At 48.0% G+C, this 16,604-nt stretch overlaps 3 protein-coding genes across 4 annotated transcripts; all 3 read left to right on the top strand.

Annotated features, from left to right (window-relative positions):
* Positions 1–4,865: 4,865 nt before the first annotated feature.
* On the top strand, positions 4,866–9,574 carry aldoca (aldolase C, fructose-bisphosphate, a; the record flags this gene model as incomplete). Its single annotated transcript, XM_079731735.1, has 8 exons — positions 4,866–4,981; positions 5,441–5,648; positions 5,933–5,987; positions 6,141–6,301; positions 6,842–6,925; positions 7,376–7,550; positions 7,921–8,120; positions 9,069–9,574. The coding sequence occupies 8 exons, from the start codon at positions 4,866–4,868 to the stop codon at positions 9,159–9,161; spliced, it is 1,092 nt and encodes a 363-aa protein (XP_079587861.1). The 3' UTR covers positions 9,162–9,574.
* A 583-nt stretch (positions 9,575–10,157) lies between these two features.
* On the top strand, positions 10,158–13,709 carry srsf1a (serine and arginine rich splicing factor 1a). Its single transcript, XM_079733977.1, has 4 exons — positions 10,158–10,615; positions 11,202–11,437; positions 11,833–12,005; positions 12,186–13,709. The coding sequence occupies exons 1-4, from the start codon at positions 10,425–10,427 to the stop codon at positions 12,381–12,383; spliced, it is 798 nt and encodes a 265-aa protein (XP_079590103.1). The 5' UTR covers positions 10,158–10,424; the 3' UTR covers positions 12,384–13,709.
* Positions 13,710–14,097: 388 nt separating this feature from the next.
* dynll2a (dynein, light chain, LC8-type 2a) lies at positions 14,098–16,602 on the top strand. 2 transcript variants are annotated; one of them, XM_079733070.1, is made up of 3 exons: positions 14,098–14,223; positions 14,733–14,872; positions 15,004–16,602. In XM_079733070.1, exons 2-3 carry the CDS (start codon positions 14,741–14,743, stop codon positions 15,139–15,141), a joined length of 270 nt encoding a protein of 89 aa, XP_079589196.1. In that variant the 5' UTR covers positions 14,098–14,223; positions 14,733–14,740; the 3' UTR covers positions 15,142–16,602. The 2 variants fall into 2 exon arrangements, with proteins under 2 accessions (XP_079589196.1, XP_079589197.1); XM_079733071.1 differs by having other exon boundaries at positions 14,102–14,223; positions 14,736–14,872.
* The last annotated feature ends 2 nt before the right edge of the window (positions 16,603–16,604 follow it).

The following is a 16,604-nucleotide window of genomic DNA, read 5'->3' as shown; positions in this document are numbered from 1 at the left end:
TTCGGGCTTTCCCGCCGCCTGAGACATGGAGGAAGGGCCTTCACCATATGTGGGACCATCTAACACATGGGTGAGAGCTTTTAAAGGCTGCACAGTGTAGCACCCTGCTGTCTGTAGGCTTATGCATACAATGGGATAGATACATGAAGGATAATAATTCAGGAGTCACCAAGCACTAAGATCGAATCTCACCGATACAACACCCCCCTCTGATGAAACCCCGGGGTCATCTATTAGTTATCAATTAGTAAGTTAATGTTAATGAGATAATAATCATTAGTTTTCTAGCTCAGTGTTGGCAAAATGAAACCCTCCCGGAGGTTAAGTTTCAAAGATAGAATATGGAAATATGTCAACAACGACAAGGATGTTTTGCGTGGCTTTTTTTACATTCAACTCTAAAACGATGTCAAGACAGAAATAGGCCTGTTCTCAAATTGGTCTGCAGTGTCTCTCTGTCCCTGTGTGTCAGTTCTGCCTGTGTGTCTGTCCAATACGTCTGTCTGCACGTCTGTCTGTCACTCCACTCAGAGATGCAGGAGGGAAGGCGCACAATTGCCAACACTTAACAGTCGTTGAAATTCTTTCGCTTTACACGCTTAAGGCCGGGAGCTTAAAGCAATCCAACAGGATGTGATGCGTGAGCCCCTGCAGCCAATAGGCTGCCTGATGTTTGTCTTGGCGGATGTGTGTCTGCAGCTCCTGAGGTCCTGGGCGGGGGTCCTTACAGCCACGCAGCAGACTGGTGGTCCCTGGGCATCCCCCTTGGTGACGGGAGAGGTACGGCCACCTCCTGGTACGGCCGTTTAGTGCTCTGATGCGTCGTCACAGAGCAGGCGCTTGAACCCAGAGTGACCTGCGGTAAATCTAAATCTTGCTCAAGGATGCCTACAACTTAAGGGCAGACGTTGGGGGATTGAACCCAGTACTGGGTCAGTACCAAGTACAGACCTTTAGTCTGGGAGTCAAACCGCCCATCTACCGCACTCTACTATTCTCCGTCGATTTTTGTCTGTCTTTCTAGACACTTCGGTAGGTATGTGTACTTAAAAAACGAAACAAAAACAATAAGTAACATTCAGGTCTTCCATTACTTGCGGACACATATCTATAAGGTGAATACACATTGTTCTTGATGTACCCGCCCTGAGTGTGTGTTATTATGTGCCTACTAGTTCCCAGTGCCTCCAGAACCAGACCACGGCTCCATGCTGGAGAAGGTCGGAGGATGTCCTTACGCTGTCCCCGAGACACCCAGCTCTGCTCTCGGAGGTCTGTACGGTGCCTTATGTTGCATTCCAGGGACACTTTTTAGCCCGTAAGTTACGAGCTTGTACTGGGAGTACATCGATCTGGTACGAGTTCACGGGTAGTGAGTTGCGGGTTTGACTGCCATTCAAGGGCACTTTCACGGGTCGAAGGTTGTGAAAACACGGGTTGCCTTGAACGCACCATTACTCTCTGGTGTCGACACCCTGAGGTCTGCAGTGTGTGTTACTCTCTAGTGTCGACATCCATGTCGACACGATGTCTATGTGAAGCGGTCTGAAGGGCCGGTTTGAGGGGGTGCTTCCTAACTCACCCTGCCTTGCCTTACTGATGTGTAAGGACCCCACACCCTGGATCGTTTCCAGAGCCAAAAGTTCTTCTACGGAGCCTTGCTTGACCCCCGGCTGCTCAAGAAGTCCCCGTGGAGGCGGTCCTGAAACTCCGGAACCATCCGGGCCGCGAGGCCAGGGCCACGAGGGGACTCTGGTCCCCGCGGGTCAACCACCGGGAACTTTTGACTGTGGGTGAGGCGCTTGGCCAAGCGGATCAGGACCAGGGCAGCGCTGCCGCTCAGGAGCCAGACCTGGACACTGTGAGCCTGCGCCCCCCCCCCCCCTCAGTGGAGTGAGCAGTGTGGTTTGATTTAGTGGTGAGCGACGTTACTGCTTAAACCTCAGTGGGGTAGTTGCTAAGCAAGGGCTCTCTTCGTTTAATATATATTACATCATTTTTAACATTTTTATTTCAATAGTTTAATTGGAATTAGATTTAATTACCACAGCTATCTGCTGGGATTTGAGACACGTGGAGAATCGACAGTTTAGCTGACTGTCACTAAATCCAGGCTTTTTGAGTTTACTCTATGTTTATACGCATTTGCAGTCCGACCCATGCTATATGCTAACAAAAGGCACCATATGCTCACAAATACCCTAAACTTCAGTACATGTTCTACACAACCAAATGCTCACACCTACCCTGTACGTTTGCTCAAGGGCAGCTCACTTGACTAGGGGAGTCGTTTACTGTCAGTGGTCTTTAACCTCGATACATAAATCCTTATTGTGACGCCCCAATGTCGACTGGGCTGTTACTGGGTAAGGGAACCCCTTATCCCCATCTCATAATGCACACAATGTAGCTCCCCACTGAAGTGGAATATCACCATCATATTACACTATGTTTCAATGGTGAATGTCCCTCTTTTGGAATCTTCCTGTGTACCTCTGTGTGTTTTAGCCTGATGAAGAGCAACGTCGATGATGCATCCTCCTCCACACCATGCACCCTCTCCTCTGGAGCAGCTCCGGGAGTGGAGCGACCTAGTTCCACCGGCCCTAATAGGACGGCAAAAACCAGGCCTCGCTCCAGCTCATCACGACACGCTTTTAATTAGGTACAAAGGGACGTTTAAAAACGTAGAGCCCCAGCGGAGCGGGCCGGATACAGCCGCTCCTGCCTCGGTCCCGTGCGTCTCCAGAACGGTGCCTGACAGCCGGGGACGCCCCTCCTCCTGACTCTGGGCTCCCTCCTCAGGCCCCTGTCTTCACTGGGTCTGCGGGGTCTCTGGGTGCCTCTGGCAGCAGTCTCTGGTCCAGTGGCCCAGATCCGGTCCCACAGACACACTGACCCACTGGCACTGGGAAGGGGATGCCGGGCGGCTGCGAGCTGCTTCTCAACGCTGCACATCAGGGCCCAAGTGGGGGGGCGGGGGGGGGGGGGGGGGGGGGGGGGGGGGAGTACCAGATGGACTCTCAGACAGTAGCGGCCGAATGGTACTGGGTTTGATTCCCGTAACAGATGGATTCTCAGACAATAGCAGCCGAATGGTACTGGGTTTGATTCCCGTATATCTGCAGAACAACTGTCCTTGAGCAAGATGCTTGTCAACGTAATTACAATGGACTTAAACAAATACTGGTAATAGGAATCATTTCAAGAGATCAAATTGCTATGGCACAATTTCTATGCATGTCCTATATTACACTTTGGCTTATATGCACGTATTATTTAATTATCCATTTTTATTATATATAGTATTTATCGATAATAGAAAATTGATTTCTCAAAGCTTACAACCTAGGCTCAATATGATACAACTCATATTCAAATGCAAGTCATATGCATGTTGACACATGCAGAACAAAATGACCCTCCTGTATCTTACTTTGTTCTGGCGACACCATGATTCCTGTTTTCTTATATTAAACGCTCTGGAATGTTCCGTGGTTGCTGGGGCACGAAGCCACTGAGTGCGTGAATCGCTCAGAGACTCCTGGGGATTTACGGGTGAGGATCCATTCATCTGGGGAATTCAGCACTTTGCCCGGGGCACAGTTCCTCTAATTAAGATATAAATAGCTGGGAGGTATGGTTTTTGCTAAAATTAGGTTACTTTAAGAGGGTGTAACCAAACGTATATACACGGAAGACCATAAAGTGATCCAAATGCTCTTTTAAAATGATAATGCTAGAATTAAGATCAACTTTAAAAAAAAGTTGAAAGCCACTTTATCTTTGTGTTAGTTTTTTTGTTAAAACTGTTGGTGTGTGTGTGTGTGTGTGTGTGTGTGTGTGTGTGTGTGTGTGTGTGTGTGTGTGTGTGTGTGTGTGTGTTTTTCCCAGCGGATGTTTTGACCAATGTGTGTTCAATCACAGCCTCAAGACGTGGTCTACTTTGTACAACCTAGATTTCCCACAGATGCATTGGAATGATAAGTCGAAACTCATCCTCATTTCTGAATTCTCCATGACATCATGTGGTGTGTAGGCCCGCCCAAGGGGCGTCGGCTTGTGAGGTGTGACACAGTTACCGTGGATACAAACTACATCTGTCAGGGAGTCTGCGACAGTGTCCGCCTCTCCGGCCATCCCCAGCGATCCTCTCTGACTCCCAGTCCGGTAAGACCGTTTTACTCTTCTTTGAATACGTTGTCTGTACTGGAGACAGCTGTTTGATTATCGGACCAGAACTCATAGGCAGATACGCTGCTCATTCATGAGGATAAAGGAAGACCTGTTAAAAGTATAAATGAGTAAATATGATGTATTTCTGAAGTATATTCAGATATAATTTAGTTTTTTGTTCTTTACATTTATATTTGTTTTTTCATTTTGTGCAATCAATGACTTTGTTTCCAAGCCAAAAACAAATTAAGAGTATCATATTACTTCAAATATTGAATCCATTTAGGAAAAGTTTTATGCCACCTTTGAATGTACTTTCCTAGTTCATACGTTTAGGTTTTGACTAATGATCAGTAACTGAGGTCACTTATTGCCTTTTGATTCTAAGCAATAAACATGGCATGTGACATCGTTTATAAGTTAACTTAATTGTATTACATGTACGTATGTATGCAGCTGAACCTGTCAAAAACCTATACCTTTGTCTCTTAAACTAACACTTTGTGCCCGCTTCTAGATGCAATTAGCATTCGAGTTATATGGGTTTATGTATTATTTTATTCAAGTTGCAAAAAAAACCAACCAAATAATAATAATAATAATAATAATAATAATAATAATAATAAGTTTGACCGAAAATGCTATTGAGCTGTGTTTTCCAAGGCAGTTTGTGAGGCCATCTGCCCAGCATGACGCACCAGGGCCCCACGCTGTCCGCCGGGCAGAAGAAGGACCTGCAGGACACGGCGCTCCGCATCGTCGCTCCGGGGAAGGGCATCCTGGCGGCGGACGAGTCTGTCGGTCTGTCCCGCTCTCCGTACACCACGCTAGACGCATCAAACGTGTTGGCCTCGTTAAATCTAGATGAGGCGCGGTGGGCAGGATGGTGTAGGGGCCAGAGGGGGCCAGTCCGGGAGGCGGTGGCTTCGCTCCCCTGTGTACCCTGTGTCCGCAGCAACAGGGCTCCTTTGCGGCGTGTAGCTCAACCCACACCGTTCACAAAGACACTCTTTAGACGAGCTACTCGTTTCCTATTCAGTCCGCAAGAAGACACCGTAGGTCGCTTCGGATAGTGTCTTACGGTGTCTAAGTGACTGAAAAAAGAAATGTGTCACTCATACAAAGAGCGCGTCCTTTTCGGAGAGCGAAAGTGAAACTTCGTTTGTGTGAGGCAACTCGGTGCGGAGTCTCCGTGTCGGTCATGGGACGAAGCGTGTCCCTGGCAGCGTGGTCGAGCCTGGTGTGTTTGTGCCCTAACAGGCAGCATGGCCAAGCGCCTGGCCCAGGTGGGCGTGGAGAACACGGAGGAGAACCGCCGCCAGTACCGGCAGATTCTGTTCAGCGCCGACGAGCGGATCAACACGTGCATCGGCGGAGTGATCTTCTTCCACGAGACGCTTTACCAGCACTCGGACAGCGGCGTGCCCTTCGTCAAGATGATCCGCGACCGCGGCATCCTGATCGGTGTCAAGGTGGGTTTATGGTGCTGGTACACAAACACGCACGCATACGTGCACACACGCGCGCGCACACCCGCGTGCACACACATGCAGGTGCATCCACAGTTGGGTTGGGATTATTGGTGTCAAGGTGGGGTTACGGTGCTGGTGGGCCTATACAAACACGCGCGCACACACACATATACATGTGCACACACAGTTGGGTTGGGTCAAAGTACTGTCTTTGTACAGTGAATACAAAAGGTTTCTGTACATTTAAAACACAAACATTGTGTCTGTCATCCTTCCATTCTCAGGTGGACAAGGGCGTTGTTCCATTGGCTGGCACAAGTGGGGAAACCACCACACAGGGTAGGATACGTTTACCTTAGTTCATTATTGGTTTGTATTGTTAGTTAGTTTATGTGTGTGCGTTGTTTTGGTTTCGTATTTCTTTCTCCCACACGGTGATACTATCTGTGAAGCACTCGGCCTGGATGTCTCTCTCCCCCCCCCCCCCTGCAGGCCTGGACGGGCTGTCCGAGCGATGCGCTCAGTATAAGAAAGACGGGGCCTCCTTCGCCAAGTGGCGCTGCGTGCTCAAGATCAGTGACACCAATCCCTCGAGCTTGGCCATCACGGAGAACGCTAACGTCCTGGCGCGCTACTGCAGCATCTGCCAGCAGGTGATGAGCACAGTTCCATCACCCCGTAGCATATGAGTTCGGCTACAAAGCTGGTATGATGGTCCTGCCAGAGCCCCAAGGCCAAGTACACTACTCCGACTCCCACTCCGTAATCCCACTCCGTAACTACGGAAACCCCTCGAGCATTCGAAGTTCTCCGTCGGGATGTCGGATACGCAATGCGATTCGCCGCCTGATCGATCTTATATGTTGACTACAAACCATGTAAATAGTGTTGTAAGTAAACTTCCAAAAGCTTTTCAAATCGTATTTTTTGTTTTAAACAATGTACAAAGTAAATAAGATGCAAAGTCAAACTGGGAAAGGTGATTCCAGAAATTATTTTGTTAGAGGGCCCTTGCGGTCTCCGTTGCGTCGACGGATAGTTTAAAAATATTGGATGCGCACATAGGCTACGGAGAGGGTCTCCGACAGGCTCTCTGGCTACGGAGAGGGCTCTCCGTGTCTAAGTACAGCACTTCACGAAGGACCGTAAACCGGCCTTCAGTCCCCATCCTATGTGCGTTTCCTGCTTTGCAGAATGGAATCGTGCCCATCATCGAGCCGGAGCTGTTGCCCGACGGGGATCATGACCTGAAGCGCTGCCAGTATGTCACTGAGAAGGTAGGTCCCCCGTGATCTGCCTCCCATGTCCTCTGAGACGGATACCAGCACAGCGCCACACCCAAGCACCCGGTACACACACCGGAGGATCAGCAAAATAAGAACATCTGTAATGTATAAAAACAATGTCTGTTCATTTCACAACTGTATGCTGCATCTATGTATACATTACAGTTATTATTATATTTTTATTTTATTCTAATTATTCATGTCCAGTTCTGTACATAATTTATTCATTTTGTTTATTTAGGTCTCAGCTCTCTTACTTGTGTTTCTCTTATACTCTTCTTTTTATACTAACGACGAAGCATGAGCCTCAAGGATTCCATTGCCAGCGACTGCTTCTGTAATTGTTGTGCGTAGGACAATAAACCGTCTTGAAAAGCCCGGAACGAGGGGAATGTCCGGAGCCACGTTCAGACTCAGGAACAGGGTGTTGGGTTTCCCCAGGTGCTGGCCGCGGTCTACAAGGCCATGTCGGACCACCATGTGTACCTGGAGGGCACCCTGCTCAAACCCAACATGGTGACCCCCGGACACGCCTGCTCCACCAAGTACAGCCCGGAGGAGGTCGCCATGGCAACCGTCACCGCCCTGCGGCGCACGGTTCCACCGGCCGTCACAGGTCACTCCCCCCCACCCCCCCCCCCCCCCCCCACCAGAGGGAGACATAAACCACCACGTTATTACTCTTAGCTGTTAAAGGTCCCATGACATGCCACCAGGGGTAGCCGTTACAAGCCGTTCTGAAAATCGGCCTCTTCTGACGTCACAAGTGGGTGTGTCCACCTAGATGTGTGCTGGATAGATCAGTCTGCCGGCCTACCCAGTGGACTGTGGCAGACGTTGCTCATCTATCCGTCACACGTCTAGGTAGACACGCCCACTTGTGACGTCAGAAGAAGCTGATTTTCAGAACGGCTCGTACCGGCGACGCCTGGTGGCATGTCACGGGACACCTTTAAGGATGTTTTTTTTCCTTTTTCCTCGTGCAGGAGTGGCTTTCCTCTCTGGAGGGCAGAGCGAGGAGGAGGCCTCCGTGAACCTCAACGCCATCAACACCTGCCCGCTAGCCGCGCCCTGGGTCCTCAGCTTCTCGTACGGCCGAGCCCTGCAGGCCTCTGCCCTCCGGACGTGGCGGGGCCACAAGGAGAACCAGAACGCCGCCACGGAGCAGTTCATCAAGAGGGCCGAGGCAGGTGTCTGTAGCAGGCTGAGCTGGGGGGGCAGAACAGTGTAGCGGGCAGGTAGCCTGATATCTCCAGGCCATTCCGCTGATGCCAGTGCGTCTACTCTAGAAGCTCGCACAGCTCGTCTTGGACTTCCTGAGGGCGTTCAAACTGAGCGCCGACCAAAAATGCCAGATGCAGTTGGATAGACCTCGAACCAATCAGAGCGATGAAACACGTGACACATCATCAGCAGCCCTCTTGGTTGTTCATTAAAATGTCTCTCCCATAGTGGTCGCCTCTGCACTGTGATCACGTTAAACCCGGCCCACATTAGATAAACAGCGTTGATTGGCCCGGCCAGGGAGCCGGTCTCCTGGAAATCCGTCCGAACCGGAGGGTAGCCAGACGCATCTGCCTGAACAAATAAGACGCGAGTTTACAGATTAGAGCCGGATTAGTCCAGGCTAGTTGTGAGGGTGTTTCCAGCCAGAAGGTAAGGGGGTCAGATCCTAGGCTTCCTAGAACACTATAGGGCACGGTAATGCAGGCAGACCTAGGGCTGGGCCATTCATTGAAATTTGATCGCGATTTCGATTTTACCGTCAAACGATCACAAAACTAATATAATTGAGTTTTTCGTTTTTTTGTTAAATGTTCTATAGAAATCTGAACAGCTGGATATAAATCTGTACATTCTTTTAGATTTGAACATTTTCTTTTTGACCAAAAAAGAAAATGTGTTTCTCAGTTACATCATGTTTTCAAACTCAAAAATAATCGTTTGAATAATCTTGATTTCAATAGTGACCAAAATAATCGTGGTTATGATTTTTTCTATAATCGATCAGCCCTAGGCAGACCTCAATAATAAAGCCCAGGACTCCTTCGTCCATCTGATCAGCCATGCGATCAGCGTGGCCGGTCGGTGCTGTGTGACGAGTTTCAGTTTTATTTGTGTTTCCTGCCCGTAGGTGAACAGCTTGGCGTGTCAGGGGAAGTACACCGGGGGGGAGAACGGCGGCGAGCGCGGACCACACCTGTACGGGCCCGGTCATGCGTACTGACCCCCCGGAACCTCCCTGTGTGCTCTCAGCTGCACCAACACTACCACATGGCCCCCCTGTTAACTCCTCCAGGAGATCTGTAGTGTGGCGCTTTAGGGATTTACAAAATGTGCCAATAGCTTGGCATAGCTAACAATGGATTGTCATAAATAATCGAATGCGAGCAAACTGGTTTGATGGAAACTGACATGGATGTTTACAGATTTGATCCAAGGGCAATGAGACTCCTGGTTTGGCCCGTTCGCTATATGTTTGAAAGCATGCATGATCTGTTTATATTAACTGTTGACTATTGTATGGATACAAATGTTGCATTATGAATAGTTTCCCCTTTTGAAAATCTTTATTGTGTATATCTAATTGTAGTGAAATAGCAACCACTGTGTGTATTGCGCATAGTAGGCCCACCATTTAACTCGGCTGCCTTTAAACATTTTGCACATTTTGCAAGCCTTTATGTAACCTTTATTAGCCTATTAGTTGTTGGTTTAGTTTGCACTGAAAATATTCATATTATTGATATCCATGTGCACCTGAAAACAAAACAATAAATACAGTTCACTCACCGTATACAGCTATGTATTATTGGTATTAAATGGTGTAACATTAATCATTTTGTAAGTATGCAATGTTGTACAATGTTTTGCCAAAATAATACGTTCCCCACTTGTGTGGAGGACATTTCATTATAAAGAAAAGTTTGTATCTAGGCCTTCATGAAATAATCACGGTCAACAGTTGAGAAATAGGTCTACATGAAAGGTATTTCTGAATGAATGCGTAATACATAGGTCTAGTGTACAGTGTTCCTTTAAATATCATATTGAGATAAATCATCATAAATTGAAGTCAATATTAATAAAACGCAAAGTAACAGGAGTACTCCTAATTAACCTGTCCAATTAGTGCACTATTTAGTTTTGCGGAAGTGGTGAAATCTTTCGCTCTCCCTATATGCACGTTTCCGGAATCCTGGAGCTCCAAGAAGACGCGCGGTGGCCTGAAGGAACCGGGAGGCGACGAGCGGCGTGCGGGATCGGCTTCTCTTCGTAGTAAACCTGCAGACTCGGGGGGCGGAGTACCAAACGTGCTGCGGCTTATTCTGGGGTCCCTCCCGTTTTCATTTTTGACCGTTGGGAGATATCAAAAAGCACGTTATCTGAGCCGTGCACGACGTTCTCCGCGTGCCCGCCGCCTGACCAGATAACAACACACGTTAACGCGGGTTAGCTTGTAGACCGGAGAGCTAGTCGGCTAGCCGCCATGTCGGGGAGCGTTGTGCGAGGACCCGCGGGGAACAACGACTGCCGGATCTACGTGGGGAACCTCCCGCCTGACATTCGCACCAAGGACGTGGAGGACGTGTTCTACAAATACGGAGCGATAAGGGACATCGACCTGAAGAACCGGAGAGGGGGACCCCCGTTCGCCTTTATTGAATTCGAAGACCCCAGGTAATGGGCTAACGCTAGTTAGCATGCTAGGCTACGTTAGCCATGTTGTGGGGCTAATTCACGCGTGCGCCGAGGATGCTCAAGGGCCTCAAAGAAGACGCTCTCTGCCAGTATTGCGTGCGTTTAGTCCTCTAAAACCTGGTATTTGAGCCGCTGCATGCTGTAGATGTGACCCAGGGCGGGTGTGCTGGTTGGGGGCGACCTTAGGACGTGAGCACCATCCCCTTGTAGCATGTTATCTCCCCATGCCGGCGGCATAACGTTACTGTGTGCATTGTTGTGGGCATCGAGGGCAAACACGCCTCGCTGCACCGCCACTGGTCTTGGGAGCACTGGTTTTCTTTGGGACTGATTGCCTTGCAAGTACACGTCCCAGGGAATGGTTTCGGTGCGACTGTTTCCATGCATGTTTTGTGTGCATGCCGATGAATGGAGGGTGGACCTGCAGACATGACCGCGGTCGCTAACGTAGCCGAAGATTATGGATATCAGATGTGCGGCCAATCTACCTCCTCCTAAAGTTAAAGTTCAACCACTGGACGGTGTCTTCGCGCTCCAACCCTGGCCATTACTCTCTTCCCAACAGGGACGCAGACGACGCAGTTTACGGACGCGACGGCTATGATTACGATGGTTACAGACTCCGCGTTGAGTTCCCCCGGAGCGGCAGGGGGTCGGGGAGAGGTGGGGGTGGCGGAGGAGGAGGATTCGGCGGCGGTGGTGATGGAGGAAGAGGCGGTGGAGGTGGCGGCGGCATCGGTGCTCCAAGGGGCAGATACGGGCCTCCATCCAGGCGCTCCGAATACAGAGTCATTGTCTCCGGTAAGACATAAACCATTGTCTCTGCTTTTGTTCCAACTCTGCGTGTTACTTTGTTGAGTTGAGCATCAGCAGCTACTGTCAGATGATGACACCGCCTGTTCACCAATCAGTCATTAACGCGAAAGGAATGGGGATGCCTTCCCGGAGTAATCTTGAACATGTAAGGTACAGGAAAAGACTAATCAGTAGTTGGAATTAAGTTCTATGAAATATAAACAAAAACGATCTGTTCACCCTTCTCACTTCCTAAATAATAAACAACTGACTGTCACAAATGGGAACTTTCATTGCTGTAAATTGCCTTTTAGTTTGTGTTTTGGGAATGTCAGCGATTTGGGTTTCCTGAAATTCCCTCATGGAATTAACAATATTTGTGTGTGTGTGTGCGTGCGCAGGTCTTCCCCAGAGCGGCAGCTGGCAGGACCTGAAGGACCACATGCGCGAGGCGGGAGACGTGTGCTACGCCGACGTCTTCAGGGACGGCACCGGCGTGGTCGAGTTTGTGCGCAAGGAAGACATGACGTACGCCGTGAGAAAACTGGACAACACCAAATTCCGCTCGCACGAGGTATGTGTGCCGCTTCGAGTAGCTCTAGGGATTCTAGTTTTTGCCCCCCCCCCAAGTTTTTCTTGTCCAAGGTAAGTGCCACCCCCGCCCCCCACCCCTCTCAAAGCGGCGTCTGTGGTGATGTCGCTGCGCCACGCGGGGCCGCTGTCCTCCGAAGCTAAGTTCTCTTCTGTCACCCAGGGAGAGACCGCGTACATTCGCGTGAAAGTCGACGGCCCCCGGAGCCCGAGCTACGGCCGGTCCCGGAGCCGGAGCCGCGGCGGCAGCCGCAGCAGGAGCGCCGCCAGCCGCAGCGCCAGCCGCAGCCGCAGCAACTCCCGGACCCGTGGCCGAGGATCGCCGCGCTACTCCCCCCGGCAAAGCCGGTCCCGCTCCTGAATCTTTTCCAAGTGTTTCGGCTTTTTTTTTTTTTTGTTCTTCTGCTACCCTATCTGAACGCCCCATGCCCCCCCCCCCCCCCCCTTACCCCCTTCTCTCTCGCTCTCCCTTCTCTCCCCCCCCCCCGCCGTTTTACCCCTTGTCGGTTTTTTCCAGATGTCAACTGTTCTTTTAAGTTGTTCTGCATTTCACGTCTCGATGTATTTGGATGTAGGTGTCTCCGCCCCACACCCCACCTACTGCTTTGTCCATCTGTTTTTGCCCCCTCCCCCCCTTTTGTGTTTTTAGTTAATTTCCCGTCTTCTCAGAATTTGCAACATTAAACTGTGCTGTGATCGGGTTCAAAAAGGTTGAGTAACTTGCCCTCAACGTTTTTGAAATTGTTGGAAAGTTGCCTTTTTTAATTTTTTTATTATGTGGCGGGGGGGGATGTTCTGGACGGAGTGATTGGGGTCACTCTGCTTTAACTGTATTTTACCCTTGTGTCTTCCTTTAGACATCTGAAGATAAGGATTAAACAATGATTTGGAATAAAACCAGTGTGGAGCACATGTCATTTGTATGGTCAGGATAGGACCTCTATTGAGGAGCAGGAGCAGTCAGATGGTACGCTCATACCCTACTTTGAGGTTTTCCCTGGTGTCTGTATGGTCCTGAAGCTCAATGTGCTGTGCATTGCTTTTTTGTTTTTCCTTAACGGCTACCCTGGTCATAGGCCAGGTTGTACTTTGTAAACATGTGACATTATTCCGACCTTGTAAGCTTTTTATGGTCACATGTAATCTAAATTGTTCCGTTTCTTTGTTTCTTTCCCCTGGGAGAGTTGAATCCCTTTTATACATAGTTTCATCAATTTGAGTTACATGGTGCTCATTGGCATTTTCGTCAAACAATGTGTAGTCATGAGTGATCATAAAAAAAAAATGGATTAGGCCCAGATCTGACATTTATTCTAACGGTTTCCTCTGATTTTCTTCCTGGTATTTCAAGGTTTTGATTGGAGGAGTGGATCCCAATCCTTGCCGCTGGATGAGTGGATCGATTAGGGAAGGGATAGGCAAGGATGGATGCTTGGAACAGGATTCGTTCTCCAGGAATCAAATGAGTTAAGAACTAATTATGGAGTCCCAGAGCAACTTTTTTTTTTTTTTACTAGCCTATCTTAATTTTTTTTATCGACACGGCTTTATTTACAAGGAAACGAAACTGAGGACCAGGAGGTTGGATCACAGGATGGAATCGTAGATGCCTGGTATGAGGGATATCAAATTGGGTGGTTTTGGGATGTCATTTGGGTAGTAGTTTGTATCTTTGCCTAATTTTCTTTTCTCTTAGCATTTTCAATAAAAACTTTTAAAATGTGAATTGAGTGGTTTGCCTTATTCACAGGGTCCATTGAAATTATTCTGGAGAGCAACTGCTGTAACTGATAAGAAATCAGGCAGAAGATGGTGTAAATGATATAAATATATACAAACCTTTTCAACTGAAAATGCCATATTACATACACTGCTTTGATCTTTTTAACATGGTCAAATAAAGGCATTTCATTATACAGTAGCGACAATAACCCCCCACCGTGTTGTACCCTCAGTGGTGCATTGTGGGTTGAAATAAGATGCTGGCAGATGGGAGCAGGAGGAGAATGCTCACAACACACGGAGGGCGAGCTGCTCAGCCAATGAGAGGGGCGCAGCGTAGAGTGAAGGGCGGGTGAGGATTCGTAGCATAGCCGACGGACTACCTACATGGTTGTGCAAATCTGAAAGCTTATTAGCCTTTGGTAAATCAGTACAATTGATCTCCAGACACCACAAGTATCCAAAGAGTCCGGTGAAAGGTGAGTGTGGTTTGCTTCGGGAGACGCATGCGACGTATTGATGTGGTGGCCCGTTTGGTTTGAATCCTTCAGCTGTCGATTTCTAATGGCGGTTAATTATTGTAGCTTCCATGACTTGACCCATGCTACGAGTCATTATTGTTATCACTGTGTAGCCGTCAGGGAGTTGCAAACGTTTGAAACTAATGAGCCATTAACCGAGGGAGGACCGTCCTCTTGACGCCTCTCCAGTCCAGAGAACCTGCCTACATGGCGAAGTGATTTGGCCAAGTAATTTAACTCCACCTGGATCAAGTTTCACAGAGCATCTAAGCAACGCCCATGCCGCCTGGGACGAAATTATTTGAGGCAAAAGATGCAATGAGTTTCCTAGTTATGGATCATCACACATTTTTTCCAAATGGTCGATTAATGTCTGCGTATCCACGACCCACGACAGCACGTATGCCATTGGTCCGTCACGTTCAGCCACCACGTGAGGGGTCGGTTTCATGTTTGTGTCTCCCCAGCAGCCATCATGACAGACCGGAAGGCCGTGATCAAAAATGCCGACATGTCCGAGGACATGCAGCAGGATGCAGTGGATTGTGCCACCCAGGCCATGGAGAAATATAACATAGAGAAAGACATCGCAGCATACATCAAGAAGGTGAGCAAGGACCGTATTTCTTTAGCCTACATCTAAAATTGTATTTTATTATCAGTTCCATTTTCAACTCCGCAAAGGATCTAAGGCATGGGTCCGAACTGTTCTCACCTTTTCCCTTCTGATCGTTTCAGGAGTTTGATAAGAAATATAACCCGACCTGGCACTGCATCGTCGGGAGAAATTTTGGCAGCTATGTTACCCATGAAACAAAGCATTTTATTTACTTCTACCTGGGCCAAGTGGCCATCTTGCTCTTCAAGTCTGGGTGATTGGTTGCGCTGAAGCAGTGAGTTCCTCTACGTGTAACTTTAGCAAGAATGCACTGGTGGCCGATGTCTCCCATACACAAATAATGACATACCATATTTGATGCAAACCAGCCATGCGCATTGCATGGACTTCACACTATTTAATATGTATGTTAAAGTAAGTTTACTTTTCACTAGTTGCCATTTGAATGCAACTGGGGTAGTTTTGTTAATGTTATTCAATCTAGGTCTCACAAGATTTCCCAAACGTCCCTTGATTGTATAATGGCGGAAAGCTACAGAATGCAAGTTCTTGTGTGGCAGAAGCCGCAACACTGAGCCCCTTCAATCGGGTCTGTGGCCTTCATCTGCTGTTAAAACAAGAAAGAAATCTAATGGGTGTGCATCAGTTGAACCTCATCCTACATGGCTTATTGCCCAATATGTTAAATTAAACTGTGAATGACTGTCGGATGACGATTGGCTCTTATTGATTCCAGTAGTTTCCACCCGATCACACATCCTCTCAGAGCCTGGCGGAAGACTACTGCTTTACCATACACCGGATCACCGACCATGTTACTCCCAGTGTACATTTAGTTCATGTAGTGAATTGGTAGATCCGAAAGCATCGTAACACTTTCAAAAACTGAAAGATAGCTTTGAGGTCAGGTTTGTGTTTAACCTCCGTCTGAACGTAATTGTTGGACGCAAGTAAATCCTTCACATCAAAAACACTAATGTCTGTCCTGTCCGACAAAACCATGGCAAAACAATAACCAACCGCCAATCAAGCGAGCGCAATGGTTTCTGGGTAGTTGACACTAGTGATATTAGTTTACTTTGCTTTGATATGTACTGTGAACAAGTGGAAGGACCTATGCTTGGTACAAATGCATATACTATTGGACCGACAATGTTAAATTAAGTAAAGAAATCGTCTTCTGGTCATTCTGAAGAACACATGCAATGTGTCCAACGTACCCTTTAATCGATAGTGCTATCCTAATTCAGCACAGGATTAATCCTGGTCTAAGACACTGAACTTGATATCATTTGGGTGTCCAAACGTTAAGTTAAAGTGACAATGCACAACGTCTGCTCCATTATTAAATAGGCTAATGTTTTGTTGGTAGTAACAAAAAATGTGTTGTCTTTTGCGTAAAGGACTGAATGTTAACCAAATTCAGTTTTGGTAGTCTCTTCACAGCAACGAATACAGTGTTGATTTCTACATTGTTTCCGTGAATGGACATCATTCTCATGGAGAATCTTCCCAAATTAATATCAATAACAAATGATTTTGTATCGTTTTCCTCTGGCATGTTTGTATTCTGTGTCTATAGGAGCTATTCCAATGCTGGTCAATTTGCACAAGACGTGCCTGTTATTGTTCTGAACTGTTACTGGCTTGAATACAATTGCACTTGATTACAATTATCCAGTAGGTTACGATGGAACAAAAACGGTGTCAACCCAAAATT

The sequence above is a fragment of the Pollachius pollachius genome (genome assembly GCF_949987615.1).
Source record: "Pollachius pollachius genome assembly, chromosome: 3".
NCBI classification, from domain to species: domain Eukaryota; kingdom Metazoa; phylum Chordata; class Actinopteri; order Gadiformes; family Gadidae; genus Pollachius; species Pollachius pollachius.
The sequence above is the reverse complement of the archived record's forward strand: the minus strand, read 5'-3'. Positions and strand labels throughout refer to the sequence as shown.